Here is a 15207-nt window from a genome sequence, read left to right as displayed (position 1 = left end):
GCCCGGCTCCTGCCACGCCCCCCCGCCTTGTTTCTGGGGAAGTTCACGTTTGGCCACATAGGTCCTCGATCCGTGAAAGTAGAAAATCATCGCTCGGACTGCCACCACTTATAGGAGCCAACGTTAAATGCAATGAGTTTATTCGGGAGTCCAGCTCCAGGACCCGTGAGCTCTTTTAGGGGGTGTGACGGCGCTGATGGCACTCCTGGCCTCCGAACGCTAGGAGGCGCTGTAATCTCCGTGGGGGGCCTCTTGGGCACTGGGAGTTCACTGCGCAAGCGCAGTCAAGGCTTTTTTTTTTTTTTTTTTCCCTTTTCCTCCGTTGGCACGTGTGAAGCTTTCCGGCAAAGTTTTGGGGGAAAATGCCCAAATTTAAGGCGGCTCGCGGAGCTGCGGGTCAGGAAAAACATGCTCCCCTGGCTGAGCAGATCCTGGCTGGGGACGCGGTGCGGGCAGGAGCCCGGGAAAAGCGGCGGGGTCGTGGGACCAGAGAAGAGGAAGAGTATGTGGGGCCCCGGCTGACTCGACGGATTTTGCAGCAAGCACGGCAGCAGCAGGAGGAACTCGAGGCCGAGCATGGGACTGGGGACAAGCCCGCAGCGCCACGCGAGCGCACCACGCGGCTGGGTGAGTGGTGGGGGGTGAGTGCCGGGAAGAGGGTGGTTAGTTTATGGGGGTAAGTAGGCGGCCAAAAGGTATCTGGCAGGGGAATCGTTTGAAATCAAGAAAATCAAATAAAATAAATAAGGGGTCCGCATTACACCCTTGCAAAGGTAATGAAATGGGAGACCCAGCTCTGGAGCAGATTTAAAACCACTTGTAGTTTTAGATACTCGCTTTTAGGCACCCCCGCAGTTAGACCAACAGGGAGTAGTTGCTCACGGCACTGAGCACTCCTAACATTTATCCATTTGTTCTATACATTCTTGGGAGTTGTCTAGTCCGTGCTTTGCACTGTGCTAGGAGTTTAGATGGTTTGGGTAAAGAAGGAAACAAGATAGCCACGTGCCTGACTTCAGGATCTTACAGTCTAGCCCAAGAGAGAGACAATTAAATTGATGATTAGAATAATACATTCCAGAATAAAGAAAGTATAGTTTTTCTTATAACAGTAGCATTACTTTTGGGGGTCAGGCTTCCCAGATTGCATAACCTTTGTGCTGAGACTTGAAAAACGAGTGGAGAGTGCTTTGAGCAGAAAGAATGATCTTGTTTAGGTGCTCAAGAGGGAGAGAGACTAATTAAAAGATGGTCAGTATTATTAGGGTGGAAGTGTTGACCACTTCGCTTAAGTCCAAGTCGCTTAATCTGTCTCTCAGATCTCTTTAATTTGTCCTGAGAGCAGTATTGGACACAATTGAACACTGGCCTCCTGGCTTCAGTATCTTTTGCTGGCTCCTCTTTTGTCCCCAGCCTCTTATCATTGATGGGCCACAAGTTTCAGCTCTTGGATCTCTTCATGTCACTTTTCTGGTGCTGTCATCAGTTTCATGGTTTAAGTGCCATCTACTTAGTGACTGCTCCTGACTTTGTATTCTTGCCCTGATCTCTTCCATGAAAATCAGATTCTTCTATTTCAGCTGCCTATTTGACATCTCCCATTTGAAGTCTAATAGACACCTCAAATTTAATGTGTCCAAAACAGAAATCCTGATATTCTCGCCAAACCTGCTCCTCCCACTGTCCTCCTCATCTCAGTTAATAGGATGATATCCTTCCATTTGCTCAAGACAGAAACCTTGGACTCCTCCCTTTCTTACTCCACATCTAATTTGTTAGGAAATCCTGTTGACTCTACCTTCAAAATAGATCCAGAGTCAGACCACTTCTCATCACTTTAGAACACAGTCCTGTTTGAACCACCATAATCTCTCACCTGGATTATTGTTGTAGCTTCCTGATTAGTATCCCATCCCCCTTAGAGTCTACTCGCAACAGCTGGAGGACTTCAAAGACCTACATGATCTGCCCCTGTTGCCAATCTGACCTCTTCTACTACTTTCCCCTTGACGTCTTCGTCCATACAGGCTTTATTGTTCCTTAAACATAGTAAGTTAGGGCTTTTGCCCTTGTTATTCCTTTTGTCTTCATTCCTTTGTAGGTTTATTCCCTGATTCTTCATCTTCTCAGAGAGGCCTGTCCTGGCCACTCCATTAAAAATGGAAATACCTGGGGGCGCCTGGGTGGTTCAGTCAGTTAAGCATCTGACTTCTGCTTGGGTCATGATCTCAGGGTCCTGGGATTGGATCCGGCGTCAGGCTCCATGCTCAGCAGAGAGTCTGCTTGTCCCTCTCTCTCTCTCTTTCCCAAATGAATAAAATCTTTAAAAAGAAATAAATAAATAGTCCCCACTCCTGTTTCCACACTCCCAACTTCTCTACTCTGCCCTGTGTCCTTTTTTTCATAGCACTTGTCTTATTTTAATACTTAGTATTGTCTGTCTCCCCTATTAAAATATAAGCTCTGTAAGTTTCTTTTACACTAATTTCAGTACTCAGAACAGTGCCTCACATATAGTAGGCACTCATTGTTTGCTGGGTGAATGGGTTAATGGTAGTAAGGTAGGTAGGAGCCAAATCTACAAAAGACTTGGAAGCTATGTTCAGGATTTAAAGCTGTCTTAAAGACAGTAGGGGGCTATTGGAGGATATGGAGACCAGTTAGGAGATTGTTGCAGGCAAGAGATGACGCTGATCTAGGTTTACGCAGAACTGTGAGGGATTTGAGAGATAGTCTATCAGGTAGAATTGAATAGGACTTGGTAATTGATTGTGTATTGGGGGTGAGGGCAGGGGATGAGGCAAGCCTACCAGGTTCTGGCTCAGCATTTGGTGGACAGTAGTACCATTTACTTAAGACATGGAACACAGTGAGTAGCAGAGACCTAAAAGGAAAAGAGGAGTTCAGTTGATGACAGGTGAGGTTTGAATTGCCTATGGCTCATCCAAGAGCTGCTGTACAGGAGGGAGCTGGAGTGAGTGTCTGGAGTAAAGGGAAATCTACCTACAAGCACAGATTTGGGGTTTGTTAGCACATGGAGACAAAAGTCTGGCGCATTTGCCTCCCCCATTTAGCTTTTATCACACACTGCCTCTGTCTTTTTTTTTTTTTTCTAAGATTTTATTTATTTATTTGACAGAGAGAGTGAGCACACACAAGCAGGGGGAGTGGCAGGCAGAGGGAGAGAAGAGACTTCCTGCTGAGCAGGGAGCCTTATGGGGGCTCGATCCCAGGACCCCGCGATCATGACCCAAGCCAAAGGCAGACGCTTAACCGACTGAGCCACCCAGGCGCCCACACTGCCTCTGTTCTTACTGCGCTGTTCCCGTGTAACATTTTATCTTTCTGCTTGGATTATTACATCCCTTTTCAGATGCCCAGGCAGCTTGTAGCCTTCCAGTAGTCCATTATAAAAATGGGTTGTGCCAAGGGCACCTGGGTGGCTCAGTCGGTTACGTGTCTGACTTTGGCTCAGGTCATGATCTCAGTGTTCTGGAATTGAGCTTCCTGCGGCGTCTGGCTCTGCATTCAGTAGGGAGTCTGCTTCTCCCTTTCCTTCTCCCTTTGCCTCTGCCCCTGCCCTTGTTCATGCTCGTGTGCATACGCGCACACATGTGTGCCCACTGTCTCTCAAATAAATAAGTTCTAAAAAGGGGGCGTTGTTCCATTGAAATCTGAACTCCATTGCCTGGCCTCAAGGCCCTCTGCAGTCTGGCTTTACTTTACCCATCTAGCCTTATTTCTTGCTACTGCCTGTTAGATACTCTTGTAACCAACTGTTCCTGCCAGTGTTGTGACCCACGTCTGGAGCACACTCCTCCAGTTCCCGTACTGCCTGTTCAGAGTCTGACTGTCCTCTGCTCTCATCACCTTTTACATGCCTGTGGTTTACACTGCCTCTATCACTCATGTTGGCATATAATGAAGCGTGACAATGTGTATGGAACAGAGGTGAAGAATGCGCAGTCTCAACCCAGACTACCTGCCTTAGACAAGTTACTTAACTTTCCTATGCTTCAGAGTCCCCATCTGACACTGGGTAGAATAGTAGTACCTACTTCTTGGTGTTATGAAAATTAAATACAGTGTTTAGAACAGCTCCTGCTATATAACTGAGTGTAGCGTGTTTAACGATTATTCACTGGCATCGCTGTCTCCTTGGCTCATATTTGTACATTTTGTTTCTCAAGCAAGATCGGGAACAGGAAGCCCCTGGGAACTGGAAGACAGTGGGGGGCATCGTTGCTTTCACTGCACCCGTCTGTGTCTGTTACAAGCCCATGCGAGGCCTGCACTGTGCCTGCCTGATGGGTAAAGTTGAATTGACCTCTACATCCCTCACCCATGGCTTGCCTTTGCTCATCCGTGTCCTCTCTTGTTCTAGGTCCAGGAGTCCCGCAGGATGGATCAGATGATGAGGACGAGGAGTGGCCCACCCTGGAGAAGGCTGCCACAATGACGGGGGTGGGCCATCATGCGGAGGTGGTCGTGGACCCTGAGGATGAGCGTGCCATTGAGATGTTCATGAACAAGAACCCTCCTGCCAGGTGGGGCTGGCATGGCCTGGGGTGTGGGATGTCCGGTCCCTGTGGCAGCTTTCTGCAGGGAAGCATATGGCCTGGCAATTTTGGTTCCATGCGTTTGGGAAGGGCCTGAGCATAGCTAGTTTTGGGGAACCAACTTGGCAAAATTGGCCCATCCTCGGTGGGAATGACCCAGACCTCCTGCCCATCTGTCCACCTGTTGTAGAACTCCCCAGGCTTCCCCGGGAAAACAGCTCCAGGGCCTTTTCTCATGCCTCCAGGGCGATCCATCCCATTGGATTTGGTTTTGGCCTGCTTGGTTTTCTTAGTGCTAAGCTCGATTTCCTTGGCCAGGTCTCTTTCATACTCTCAGCGTCATTTCAGCCAGGGTTTCTCAGCCTTGGCATTACTGGCGTTTTGGGCTGGATAATTCTTTTTTTTATGGAGGCTGTCCTGTGCGATGGGGGATGTTTAGCATCTGGATGATTTCTATTCCCTGGATACCAGTAGTGATCTTTCCTACAATCGTGATAACCAAACAATGTCTCCAGACAGCAAAATGTTCCCTGGTGGGCAGACTCACCCCCGGGTAGAAGCACAGTGTAATGCCATGTCTCCTAAATGGTAGCTCCAAAACATGTGGGCATTGAAGGTCCTACAATCAAACTCAAGCCTGTAGATTCTGACCCAGGGGAAGGGGAGTCTCGGATAAAAGTCCCTCAACTAGTTCATTCTGACCCTGTGATACTTACGTGACAGTGTTTTTAGGCTTTGGGGGGCTAATGCATCTTTCGTTGGCTGATAATACTGAGAATAAGACAGGAAAGCTGAAGGAGGAGTTCTGTGGTTGCTTGTTTGAGAGCACAGAGTGAGGAAATGAGCCCACTGCCCACACTGATGCCCAGCAGCTGAAGTAGATGTCACAAAGTGTGTTCTGGGCTGGTGTGTTTGTCCTGCCAGAGAGCCCCTCGGGTTCTCACCCAGCACCTCAGAACTCCTTGGTAACACAGCATTTTGGCAGGACTGGCCGGATGATTTTCTTGCCTGCAACTACCGAAAACAGGGGTTGCCAACAGTCTTGAGAAATGACAGCTGACAGCTTCTGAAAGCAAGCCCAGACCCACGTGAACTCAGCGGTCAGAGGCCCGTGCAGTTGGGGGCGCGTTACAGTATACTGTCAAGTACCTGAACTTCAGAACGTGAAAGGCCAGGCTTTAACTCCCACCAAGACTGTGAGACCTTGGGGAGTTACTGACCTCTGTGGGTATCAGTTCCTGTGTCTGAACAAGGGCAGCAACGACACCTCTACGGGATGTCGCACAGCCTATACGAGATAACATCTGCAAAGCCCTACCTCCATGCCTGGTGTTGAGAAAACAGGAGATGTTTTAAATATACCTTAGCAGTCTCCGAAGACACCATTATTGTACCAAAGCCCAATGTAACAGTAATTAACCATCATGACAAGGTTATGTTTGATATACTCTGCGTAAGGAACCTGAGAAAAATATCATTGATGTTAGAAATCTTTCCATAAATTTTAATAAGTGAAATTGGGGGGAAAGTTTGTGTCATAGTCCCTACTTAATGGCCCCCAGCTACTTGAAATCTTAGAAGGTAACTGAGATGTGTCTGGCCCTCTAGAGAGGTCACACCAGGACTTTGTAACGGGGAGCCCTCTGCATATTGCCAGCACATGATAGGTGTGTTTGAAATAGGTAGTGCTTACCGCACGCTTGCTGTGTACTAATAGTTCCGAGTAACGTACAAACGTTAATTCTTGTAATCCTCATGCTAACTTTATGAGCTAGGTACTGTTATTATCCCTGTCTCACAGATGAGGAAAACTGAGGCATAGAGAGGCCAAGGAGCACGCCCAGGGTCATACAGGGAGAGGAAAAGCTGGGATCTGAACCCAGGCCGACTGACTTCAGAGTTCAGGTTCTTCACCTCCCTACAGCTGTCAGCTTTGTCCCAGACTGAATGACTTTTGGGTCCTCTGTACCCTGCAGGGATTCTGCAGTGGTTGGTAGGGCCCAGGGAGGCTGGGGCCACACATCCCAGCGGGATCACAGATGTACTGGAGCTCACAAGGGGCTGCGTGGGCTGCCTAAAGCCTCCTGGACTGACCACAGCCCTCTCTCCTTCCCTCCCGCACCTCCCTTACTTGTAGGCGTACCCTGGCTGACATCATCATGGAGAAGCTGACCGAGAAGCAGACGGAAGTTGAGACAGTTATGTCAGAGTTGTCAGGCTTTCCCATGCCGCAGCTGGACCCCCGGGTTCTGGAGGTCTACAGGGGGGTCCGGGAGGTGAGGGCCGAGAGGAGAGCCATGATGGAATACCCTCCCAGGGGCTGTGGGCTCCCACGTAAGGCTTTCTCTCCTCACACAAATGAGGCCCAGTGGCCAAGAGCAGACTTAAGAGCCCGAGTGTGTGGGCTCAGATTCCTGCTCTGCCACTCACATGTTTGGTGGCCTCGGGGAAGGATCCTTCACCCTGGTCTTCCTCTTCCCACCTGGAAAACGAGGGTGCTAAGAGCACATCCTTACAGGGTCCTTGTGAGCATTAAATGAGCTAAGCCATGAAAACCACAGAGACGGACCTGGCACAGGGCACACGGCTTCCGTGTCATTGGCAGTGCTGATTCTGCACCCTCGTCCCCAGGTGTTATCCAAGTACCGCAGTGGGAAGCTGCCCAAGGCCTTCAAGATCATCCCTGCGCTCTCCAACTGGGAGCAGATCCTCTACGTCACGGAGCCCGAGGCCTGGACTGCAGCCGCCATGTACCAAGCCACGAGGTAGAGGCTGGGGGTTGGGGGGGGGACAGGCTTTCCCTGCCATTGTCATTACATTTTAGTCTTGGCCCAGAGCTCTAGCTGGAGCTTCTTTAGATCACTGTTTTCCCAGCTTTCCCGTTTCATGTCTCGGGGCCAGGACCCCATTGAGACTCCGCTGTGATAAGTTTCCAGAAGCGGGGCTCATAACTATTGGGGGACAACCCCTGGTGTGTCAGAGGGGCTCCTGAAGTCTGTGGCTCCCCAGGCACGCTCAGGTCCCTCGTAACAGCAGGGTAGAGAGAACCCGTGCTGGGGAAGGAAGGGGGATAGCACAGAGTTCTGGCTGTCCCTAGGACAGTGCTCACTCTGTTTGGGTGCACCTTGTACCCCTCCTGTGCCCTCTCTCATCCGACTCAGATGTCAGGTGCACACAGCTGACTCCCACACACCCCTCACATCTCGTGTGCACCATCCACGGTGATATTTAGAGTGCCAGAGCCAGGCTCTTGAGTGACCTGGATCTCCCCCATATCCTTCCTCTTCCCGGCTTCCCCCCCCCCCCAAAAAAAACCCCTAGGATTTTCGCCTCTAACCTCAAGGAACGCATGGCTCAGCGCTTCTACAACCTTGTCCTGCTCCCCCGGGTACGAGACGACATCGCTGAGTACAAACGACTCAACTTCCACCTCTACATGGCACTCAAGAAGGCTCTGTTCAAGCCTGGAGCCTGGTTTAAAGGTGGGAGCCCAGGAGGCTGCAGAGAGGGAGGGGCTGGAGCTCCTGCAGGTGAAAACAACAATCTGGACTTGGGAGATGACTGTATCTGCTCTAGCGCCTTTCTCTCACCCCGGCCCCTCTGACCCTCCCCAGGGATCCTGATCCCACTGTGCGAGTCTGGCAGCTGTACCCTGCGGGAAGCCATCATCGTGGGTAGCATCATCACCAAATGCTCCATCCCTGTGTTGCACTCCAGGTAGTGTTGGTGGGTGTGGAGGACAGTCAGTCAGGAGATACCCTGATAGGAGAATCCCAGGATTGGGGAGGGGAGGGGGGGGGCGGACAGAGTGGAGAAGGAGCTAGAACTGCGCTGGATCTCTGGCTTGTTTATGCTCCTGAGCGTGTTGCTGCTCCACTAGAATGTAAGTTCCCCCAAAACAGGAGCCCAGTGCCTGGCACATGGCAGGTGCTCAGTAAATAGTTGAATGAATGAATGAATGAATGAATGAGGAACATGGGAAGAGAGTGTTGGGGTGGAGATCTTCAGATACTCGAATCTATTCTGGCCAGATACTGAGACAAGGGGCTGAGTGAGAGGTGGGGACTTGGGGTGCATCTGCATAGAGCTGGTAACTGGGGCCGAGGGAGTGTCAGATTGGGTAGGTGAGAAGAAGGCCCGAGATGGCCCCCTTAGGAATAGCACAGTGCAGGGGCCAGCGGAGGAGGAGAGGGGAAGGAGGGACAGGAGAGGGCGGATCTTCCCTCTAGCATCTCCTTCCCCACCAGCGCGGCCATGCTGAAAATTGCCGAGATGGAATACAGCGGTGCTAACAGCATCTTCCTGCGACTGTTGCTGGATAAGAAGTATGCGCTGCCCTACCGCGTGCTAGACGCCCTGGTCTTCCACTTCCTGGGCTTCCGGACAGAGAGGCGCGAACTGCCTGTGCTCTGGCATCAGTGCCTCCTGACTCTGGTCCAGCGCTACAAGGCAGACCTGGCTGCGGGTCAGAAAGAGGCCCTCTTGGAACTGCTCCGGCTGCAGCCCCATCCACAGCTATCCCCCGAGATCAGGCGTGAGCTTCAGAGCGCAGTCCCCCGAGATGTGGAGGATGTGCCTGTCACCATGGAGTGAGAAAAGTGATTTGCCCTGGTCTGAGGGGCAGGAGGGGACACCAGGATTCCCTGTTGGTGACACGGAGCTTTTACAGCTGAAGTCGGGACAGATGGGGACAGTGAGAGAGGTCACAGGCATCTGTGACTCCCGATACCTGACAGGGAGGACTGGAGGATCTGGCTGGCTCCCTCTTCCATTCCAGGTCTTCGTCCCTATTCAGTTCTGAGACCTGACCTGAGGTGCCCCACACCAGCGTTCCCACTCCCTGGCTGGGGCTTGCAATAGGTTCTTTCTCTCAGGCTGTTGTGTTAACATCACTGGGATGTGGAAAAAACCAAAGGCAGGTATTTATTGAACTTCTGTGTTTTGATGTGATCAATGGAGATCTTTTTGCTTTCCCTCTTTAGCTGGAGAGAAGCTCTTCCCTGTTCCTATCTAGGAGTGGATTCTTAACAGTTTACAGAGGATACTCCCCCCCCCCCCCCTCCTTATTCTGTAAGTTTGTGTCTCCAGGTAGAGCCTTCATAGAGGCAGAGGCTACTTTGGGGGAATGCCAGCGACCAGGAGGTGGTTCAGAAGATGGTCCTGTCTCAGTTGTGTGTGGACTGCTACAGGAGAAAGTCCCTAGAGAAAACTGGAGCTGCAGAGAATAATAAGGTCAGGCCCCGGAATGAGTAGATCGGGAGTCACCACTAGACAGGTTTCCTAACTTTCTTGGCTACTTAAAGCTTTAGACCAGGGGTTGGCAAACTAGAATCATATGCTGGTTTTCTTACAGCCCATGAGCTAATTGTGATTTTTACATTTTTTAAATGGCTGGGGAAAAAATTAACAGTATTTTGTGATAGGTGAAAATTATATGAAATTGATTTCAGTGTCCATAAGTAAAGTGTGTTGGGACATAGCCATCCCTATCCATTTGTATTTTTATGGCTGGGCTGCTTTCATGCTACAGCAGCAGAGTTGAGTAAGGTTGGACCTTGAAGAGTGCGGGGGTTAGGGGCGGTAACCCCCTCACGTAGCCAAAAATCTGTGTATAGAACTTTTGACTCCACAAACATAACTACCAATAGCCTAGTGTTGACTGGAAGCCTTACTGATGATACAGTCCGTTCACACATTGCGTAAGTTACGTGTCACAGGTACAGTATTCCTGTTTATCATTACCATAAGGGTATGCATCTATTGAAAAAAATCTGCGTATAAGTGGACCTGCCCAATTCAAACCATGTTGTTCAAGGGCCAGCTGTACAATCCTTCTAGAACCCTTCTTGTTTGCTTTTGGTGAATTCATTCCAACCCAGTTTATATATGTGGGGAGAAACTGATCACGAATTTCACATTTCTCTGCACATTTGTCTTTGAGAAACGACGTGAAACTTGCCCAGCTGCGGCAAGCCAGGTACGACAGACTGCACAGGCCTCAAACACCAGCACTGCCTCAGTTTACCTTGTGTGGGGAACCACACCCACACCTGGTGTCATAGCTTGCCTTCCACAGCCTTCTAACCTCTGCTTCCACACACACACACTTCAGGTCTTTTTCAAGATAAAGGGCCATATTGTAGTATATAGGTTCCTTAACCATTTAAAGTAAAAACTAGGCTAGCCACTTCATTTCCTTTTTAAAAAAATGTGTCATTCATTAGGTTTTTGAGTATTGTGCCTCAAGCCTGTTTTCCCATGAGCCCTGTGGTTTTTATTGTGCAATTTTGCATGGTGCAGTGAGTTTTAGGAATGCGTACATCCCATTGTAATGCAGAACTGACTATATCTGGGGCAGAAACCAAATGGCCCACAGAGCCTAAAATATTTACTCTCTGGCCCTTTACAGAAATGGTCTGTGAGGACCCCTGCATCATGACCCTTGACTTCTGTTCTGCTTACATCGTGCATTCTAGAAGCAGCTTTTCCCCATGCCACCATCCAACCCAAGAAGCCAAAGCCAGGTTTATTCCAGAATCTTTATTAAGGTAGCATGATGGTCCTGGGCCACCAGCCTGGACCTTGTGGCCTTAGGAAAGACCTGTGTCAACAGGGCTTGCCTCCCTCTCCAGACAGGGGCTCAGTCACCTCCAGTTTATCCCTGCTCCATCCCTCACCCCCAGAGGATGGGGCAGAGGGCCAGAGGGAGAGGAGGGCATGGCCCCACTCCAGGCTGTAGCAGCTCCTCAGCCACAAAGATCCTCTAGCCAGTAGCAGAGGGGAGGGATGCAGCAACCACCAGGGTTACCACCACTTGTGGGGTAGATGGGCCCCACCACACCCTCTTACAGTTGTCCTCAAAACAATTAATAAATTAAAACCACCTCTTCCTTCAGCACTGATCCCCCTCAATCATACAGGAGAAGCTGAGCGGCAAGCAAAGCAAGGAGGAATTGGTTGGTTCTGCCCCTCTGACAGAGGCCTGGGCCGGCCCTCTGGGAGCAGCTGTGAGCGTGGATTATGCAGGGGCCTCCAAAGTATGTCAAGAGGAGCTGTCCAGACTGTTTCCCCTCACACATGTCTATCAGAATATCTGAAACTTCTTCAGAAAGACCCCAATCCAAATGCAAGAACTCTGGAAGGTGCAACACCTTTATAAGGCACTAGGGGCATGTTGGCATCTGAGAACGTGAGAGCCCCAGATATAAGGGGGCCTCAAAAAGGAATGCTGGTACATGTATTTTACCTACTTCAATTTCATTTCTGACCAGCCTGGCCCACCGCCAGCTAGGATCAGGGAAGGAGCAGAGCTGGTCAGATACAGAGAAAAAGAGGAGCCTGGCCGGCCACCCAAACATGGCTGGCTGGCCAGGCCCCTTAGTGCACACTGCAGGGATAGGTAGGGCCTGACCCCTTCTGCTTTGCAAGGGGCGAATAGGAAGGAGCCCCCTCAGGCTTCAGATGTGGCGTGGTTCGTTCCTGCAGGCAGGGAGGGGGCGTGGCAGTGTCCCCTCCTCTGCTGCCAGTGGCCACTGGAGGGGGCCTCTCCGGGGCTACAGGTGGATGGCTGTGACATCTGTGGGAGTGCTGGTCTGGCTGGGCCCCTGGCTACTGGAGCCCCTGGGGGCTTTGGGCGCCGGGCTGGGGGAGGCCTGGGCGGCTTCTCTGAGGCTCTCCCTGAGGGCAGCTTCGATCTGCTCCTGACAGGCCCGCAGGCAGTCCTGCAAACGGAACGGTGAGGAGTGACTGCTGGGTGGGATGGCAGAAGGTACCCTTTCGGACTAAGGGTCCACTTCCCACAGCATCTGGTGGCAGATGCGGGGGAAGGACCCCTTCCAGCACACAGGGAAGTCTAGGGAGGTTAGGCCACAGCCCAGCCCCAGGAATCAGCCTTCAGTTCTAAGAAACTGCCAAGAGGATGTGGCAAGGGGGTGTGAGAGCAGCCCTGCGTGTGACAGCAGATCCTCCACCCCCACTCCTGCATACCATTTGGCAAGAAAAGGGCACCCAGGGACAGTGCCTTCAACCCACCCAAGACACCTGCTCTTCCCCAGACCAAGGCAGGAGATAAAAGGCCACACGAGCCCCAAGGGTGGGGCTCCTGAAAGCAGGAGCAGGGACTAGGTTAGGGATGCACGCCTCCCTCTGCTGGGGGCCCAGGGAATAGCACTGCTTTAGGAACTGCTGAGCCACCGCGGCGCCCCCGGGGCCTCCCCTGGCCAGCACTCACCACCTCAGTGCCTGTGATCCCTGCCAGCAGCTCTGTGAGCTCGTCCCCAGACGTGGAACACGCACCCAGGCCTTGCACTGCAGCCCCAATGCTGCCCGTGGCGATCATGGATGGCGGGTACATGGCGAAGGTGTAATCTTGGAAAGAGGGAGGCAAGCATGAGGCAAAGGCTTAGTGTGGACTTCCTATGGCTCAGAAAAGTGCCAGGCAGTGTGAACAGGGCAGGAAACTCCCTGCAGTGAGCACTAGAAGAGCAGCAATGGAGGAGGGCAGGAAAGGGCCGCTTTCCTAGAGAGCACCAGGGTAGACAGCAAACTCCCACGGGTCCATCAGGTCCAGGGGGGTTGGGAAGTGAGCCTGACCAGGGACCGGGGAGTGAATGAGGCTCTTCCTGATGTGGAAACAAAACCAGGGTCAAGAAGACCTTGGTTCTGCTCCCAGCTTCATCACTGTGAGACCTTGAGCAAGTCACTTCTCTCCCAGCCCCTAAATCCTGGGGGGTCTCTCAAATCCCATACAGCTCTGATTATGTTCTGCTGCCTTTTCTGGGCCCCCTAGTCTCAAGAGGGGATCGAATATTCACAAATCGTGAGAGGAGTACAAACCACAGTCCAGTTACGTGCCACCCTTCCGAGGCTTCGGAATTTCCTCATTTGGCAAAAAATCTTACCTGTAGCACAGAGGGCCAAAAAGGTCTGGGCATGTTTTTTGACCAAGGCTTGTCGGTCCCGGGGCAGAGAGAGCCGGTGCAGAATCAGGGCCAGGAAATCATGGGCAATCACTGCTGCCAGGTCCCACTTGAGCTTCCCCAAGACCAGCACCTCCCAGTCCTGGAGGTTGGGAAAGAGGGTGGAGTCAGTGGCTGAGGAGGGAAGGGTAGGGAGTAAAGCAGAAGTCTCACAGGGAAGGAAGCCCATCAAACTCGAAGGTCAAGACCCCAGTTCTTCTGGGTGTACAGACTTGGTGCTGTGGAATGGGGGGTCCAGGGCACAGAAGAACTAGGGGAGTTGGCTTTGGGCACCTACTGTTCGCTTACTAAGTGCCAAAACTACATGTTTGATAGAAGCAGTCTCTTTCAATCCTGTTTGGTTAGCTTTCGGGGGCCGACAGTGCAGGTCTTCTGACCTCATGCAGGGCTCTGGGCACTTCCCCAGCCAGGGCTGAAAGAAAAGACTACAGCAGCAAATACCACCGGCAGCATAACCTTGAGCCTCCTCGGAGGTGAAGCAGAAAGACTCTCCGAAATCCCAAGGACTTGAGAAAGGGCAGACCACCACTAGCCTCTCCTCCAATTCTGCATCCCAGCCAAGTCCACACCCCTTGAAGAAACCAGAATGAACGTGAGGCCACGCCTTCTGTGACACAGCCACTGAACCAAGCCTGAGGTTCCTCAAAGGGGAGGTTACCCAACCCAACCCAACCCACATCCCGTTGGTGGGACACTGGGGGGGTGGGGGTGGGTCTGAGATGTAGCACCCCATTCCACCCCTTTTACCTGGAACCACAGTGGCTAGTGTCATTTAAGTCTCAGGAAGCCAAGGGGAGGCCAAGCCAGAAAGGATGGGTCCAGATGATCCCTGAGGGACCAAACCCTATCTTCGCCTGCTCACACCTACATACCACTGCTAGGTCCTGGAGGGAGGCTGGGAGCCCCACCCCAATCCACTCGTCTGGGGTTCCTAGTCCCGGCCCCATTTCTGAGTTGCACGCATGAGGATTTCTTCATTGTTTTATCTCAGGAAGGAACTCATGGGTTTGGCCCCTTACTGAGGCAGAAATGGCAACCCCGCCCAACCTCTTCCAGGTCCCCGGTCACAGCTGTCCCTCTCCTGGCCGCCACCTAAGTGTCATCCTCCCCAATCAGCCCCAAGCCTCTCACAGGGCCCTACAGAAAAGAGCCTGGCCCGGAGGCAAAAGAAGCTGGGCAGAGAAGGCAGCATTCTACTCATGCTTGTCCCAGTGCTCCAATTTCTAACTCAGAAGTGAACAGAAAGCACCTAGCCTCCAAGGAACCATCTGGAAGGCAACTTGGAGTGGGGCACTCCCTGTGGGGAGGCAGGGGGTCCCATGTGAGGGAAGGCAGCCACCTTACCCGGTATCCGGGCAACTCCTGAAAATCTCCGCCCTCGCTTGGTGGACAACACACCCCTGGGAGTGATTAGTGGCAGTGGCTTGGCAGCTTCCACATCTGTAGGCTTCAAGGCCCCCTGGGCTAGCCAGAAGACCCAGACCCTCCTCATCCGCTTCAGGGCAGTGCTTCCCCCTCCTTCTCTGGGCCTCCACTGGGCCTCTGCTGCACAAGGATTTGGACCGACTGGAGTTCTCTGCAGTCCCTTCCAACTCTGACCTTCTAGGAAGGCATCTGCACACTCCACCCCCAGCTCAGGCAGAGGGAGTGGAGGAAGAGTCCTTGTGGCC

At 52.0% G+C, this 15207-nt stretch overlaps 2 protein-coding genes across 3 annotated transcripts in view; one reads left to right on the top strand and one right to left on the bottom strand.

The window, feature by feature from the left end:
• Nucleotides 1-65: 65 nt before the first annotated feature.
• On the top strand, nt 66-10038 carry BYSL (bystin like). The gene is made up of 7 exons (XM_032409831.1): nt 66-627; nt 4385-4547; nt 6697-6835; nt 7191-7324; nt 7881-8041; nt 8174-8276; nt 8807-10038. Exons 1-7 carry the CDS (start codon nt 363-365, stop codon nt 9150-9152), a joined length of 1311 nt encoding a protein of 436 aa, XP_032265722.1. The 5' UTR covers nt 66-362; the 3' UTR covers nt 9153-10038.
• A 1046-nt stretch (nt 10039-11084) lies between these two features.
• CCND3 (cyclin D3) overlaps nt 11085-15207 on the bottom strand; it is an 89550-nt gene continuing 85427 nt past the window's right edge. For both annotated transcript variants that reach the window (XM_032409833.1, XM_032409832.1), the window contains exons 3-5: nt 13460-13619; nt 12790-12926; nt 11085-12280 (exon numbers count right to left, since the gene is read on the bottom strand). In XM_032409833.1, the coding sequence (XP_032265724.1) occupies nt 12113-12280; nt 12790-12926; nt 13460-13619 (465 nt within the window). In that variant the 3' untranslated portion in view covers nt 11085-12112. The remainder of the gene's footprint in view (nt 12281-12789; nt 12927-13459; nt 13620-15207) is intronic.

This window comes from Phoca vitulina, unplaced genomic scaffold (genome assembly GCF_004348235.1).
Source record: "Phoca vitulina isolate PV1807 unplaced genomic scaffold, GSC_HSeal_1.0 scaffold11, whole genome shotgun sequence".
Classification (NCBI taxonomy): domain Eukaryota; kingdom Metazoa; phylum Chordata; class Mammalia; order Carnivora; family Phocidae; genus Phoca; species Phoca vitulina.
The sequence above is the reverse complement of the archived record's forward strand: the minus strand, read 5'-3'. Positions and strand labels throughout refer to the sequence as shown.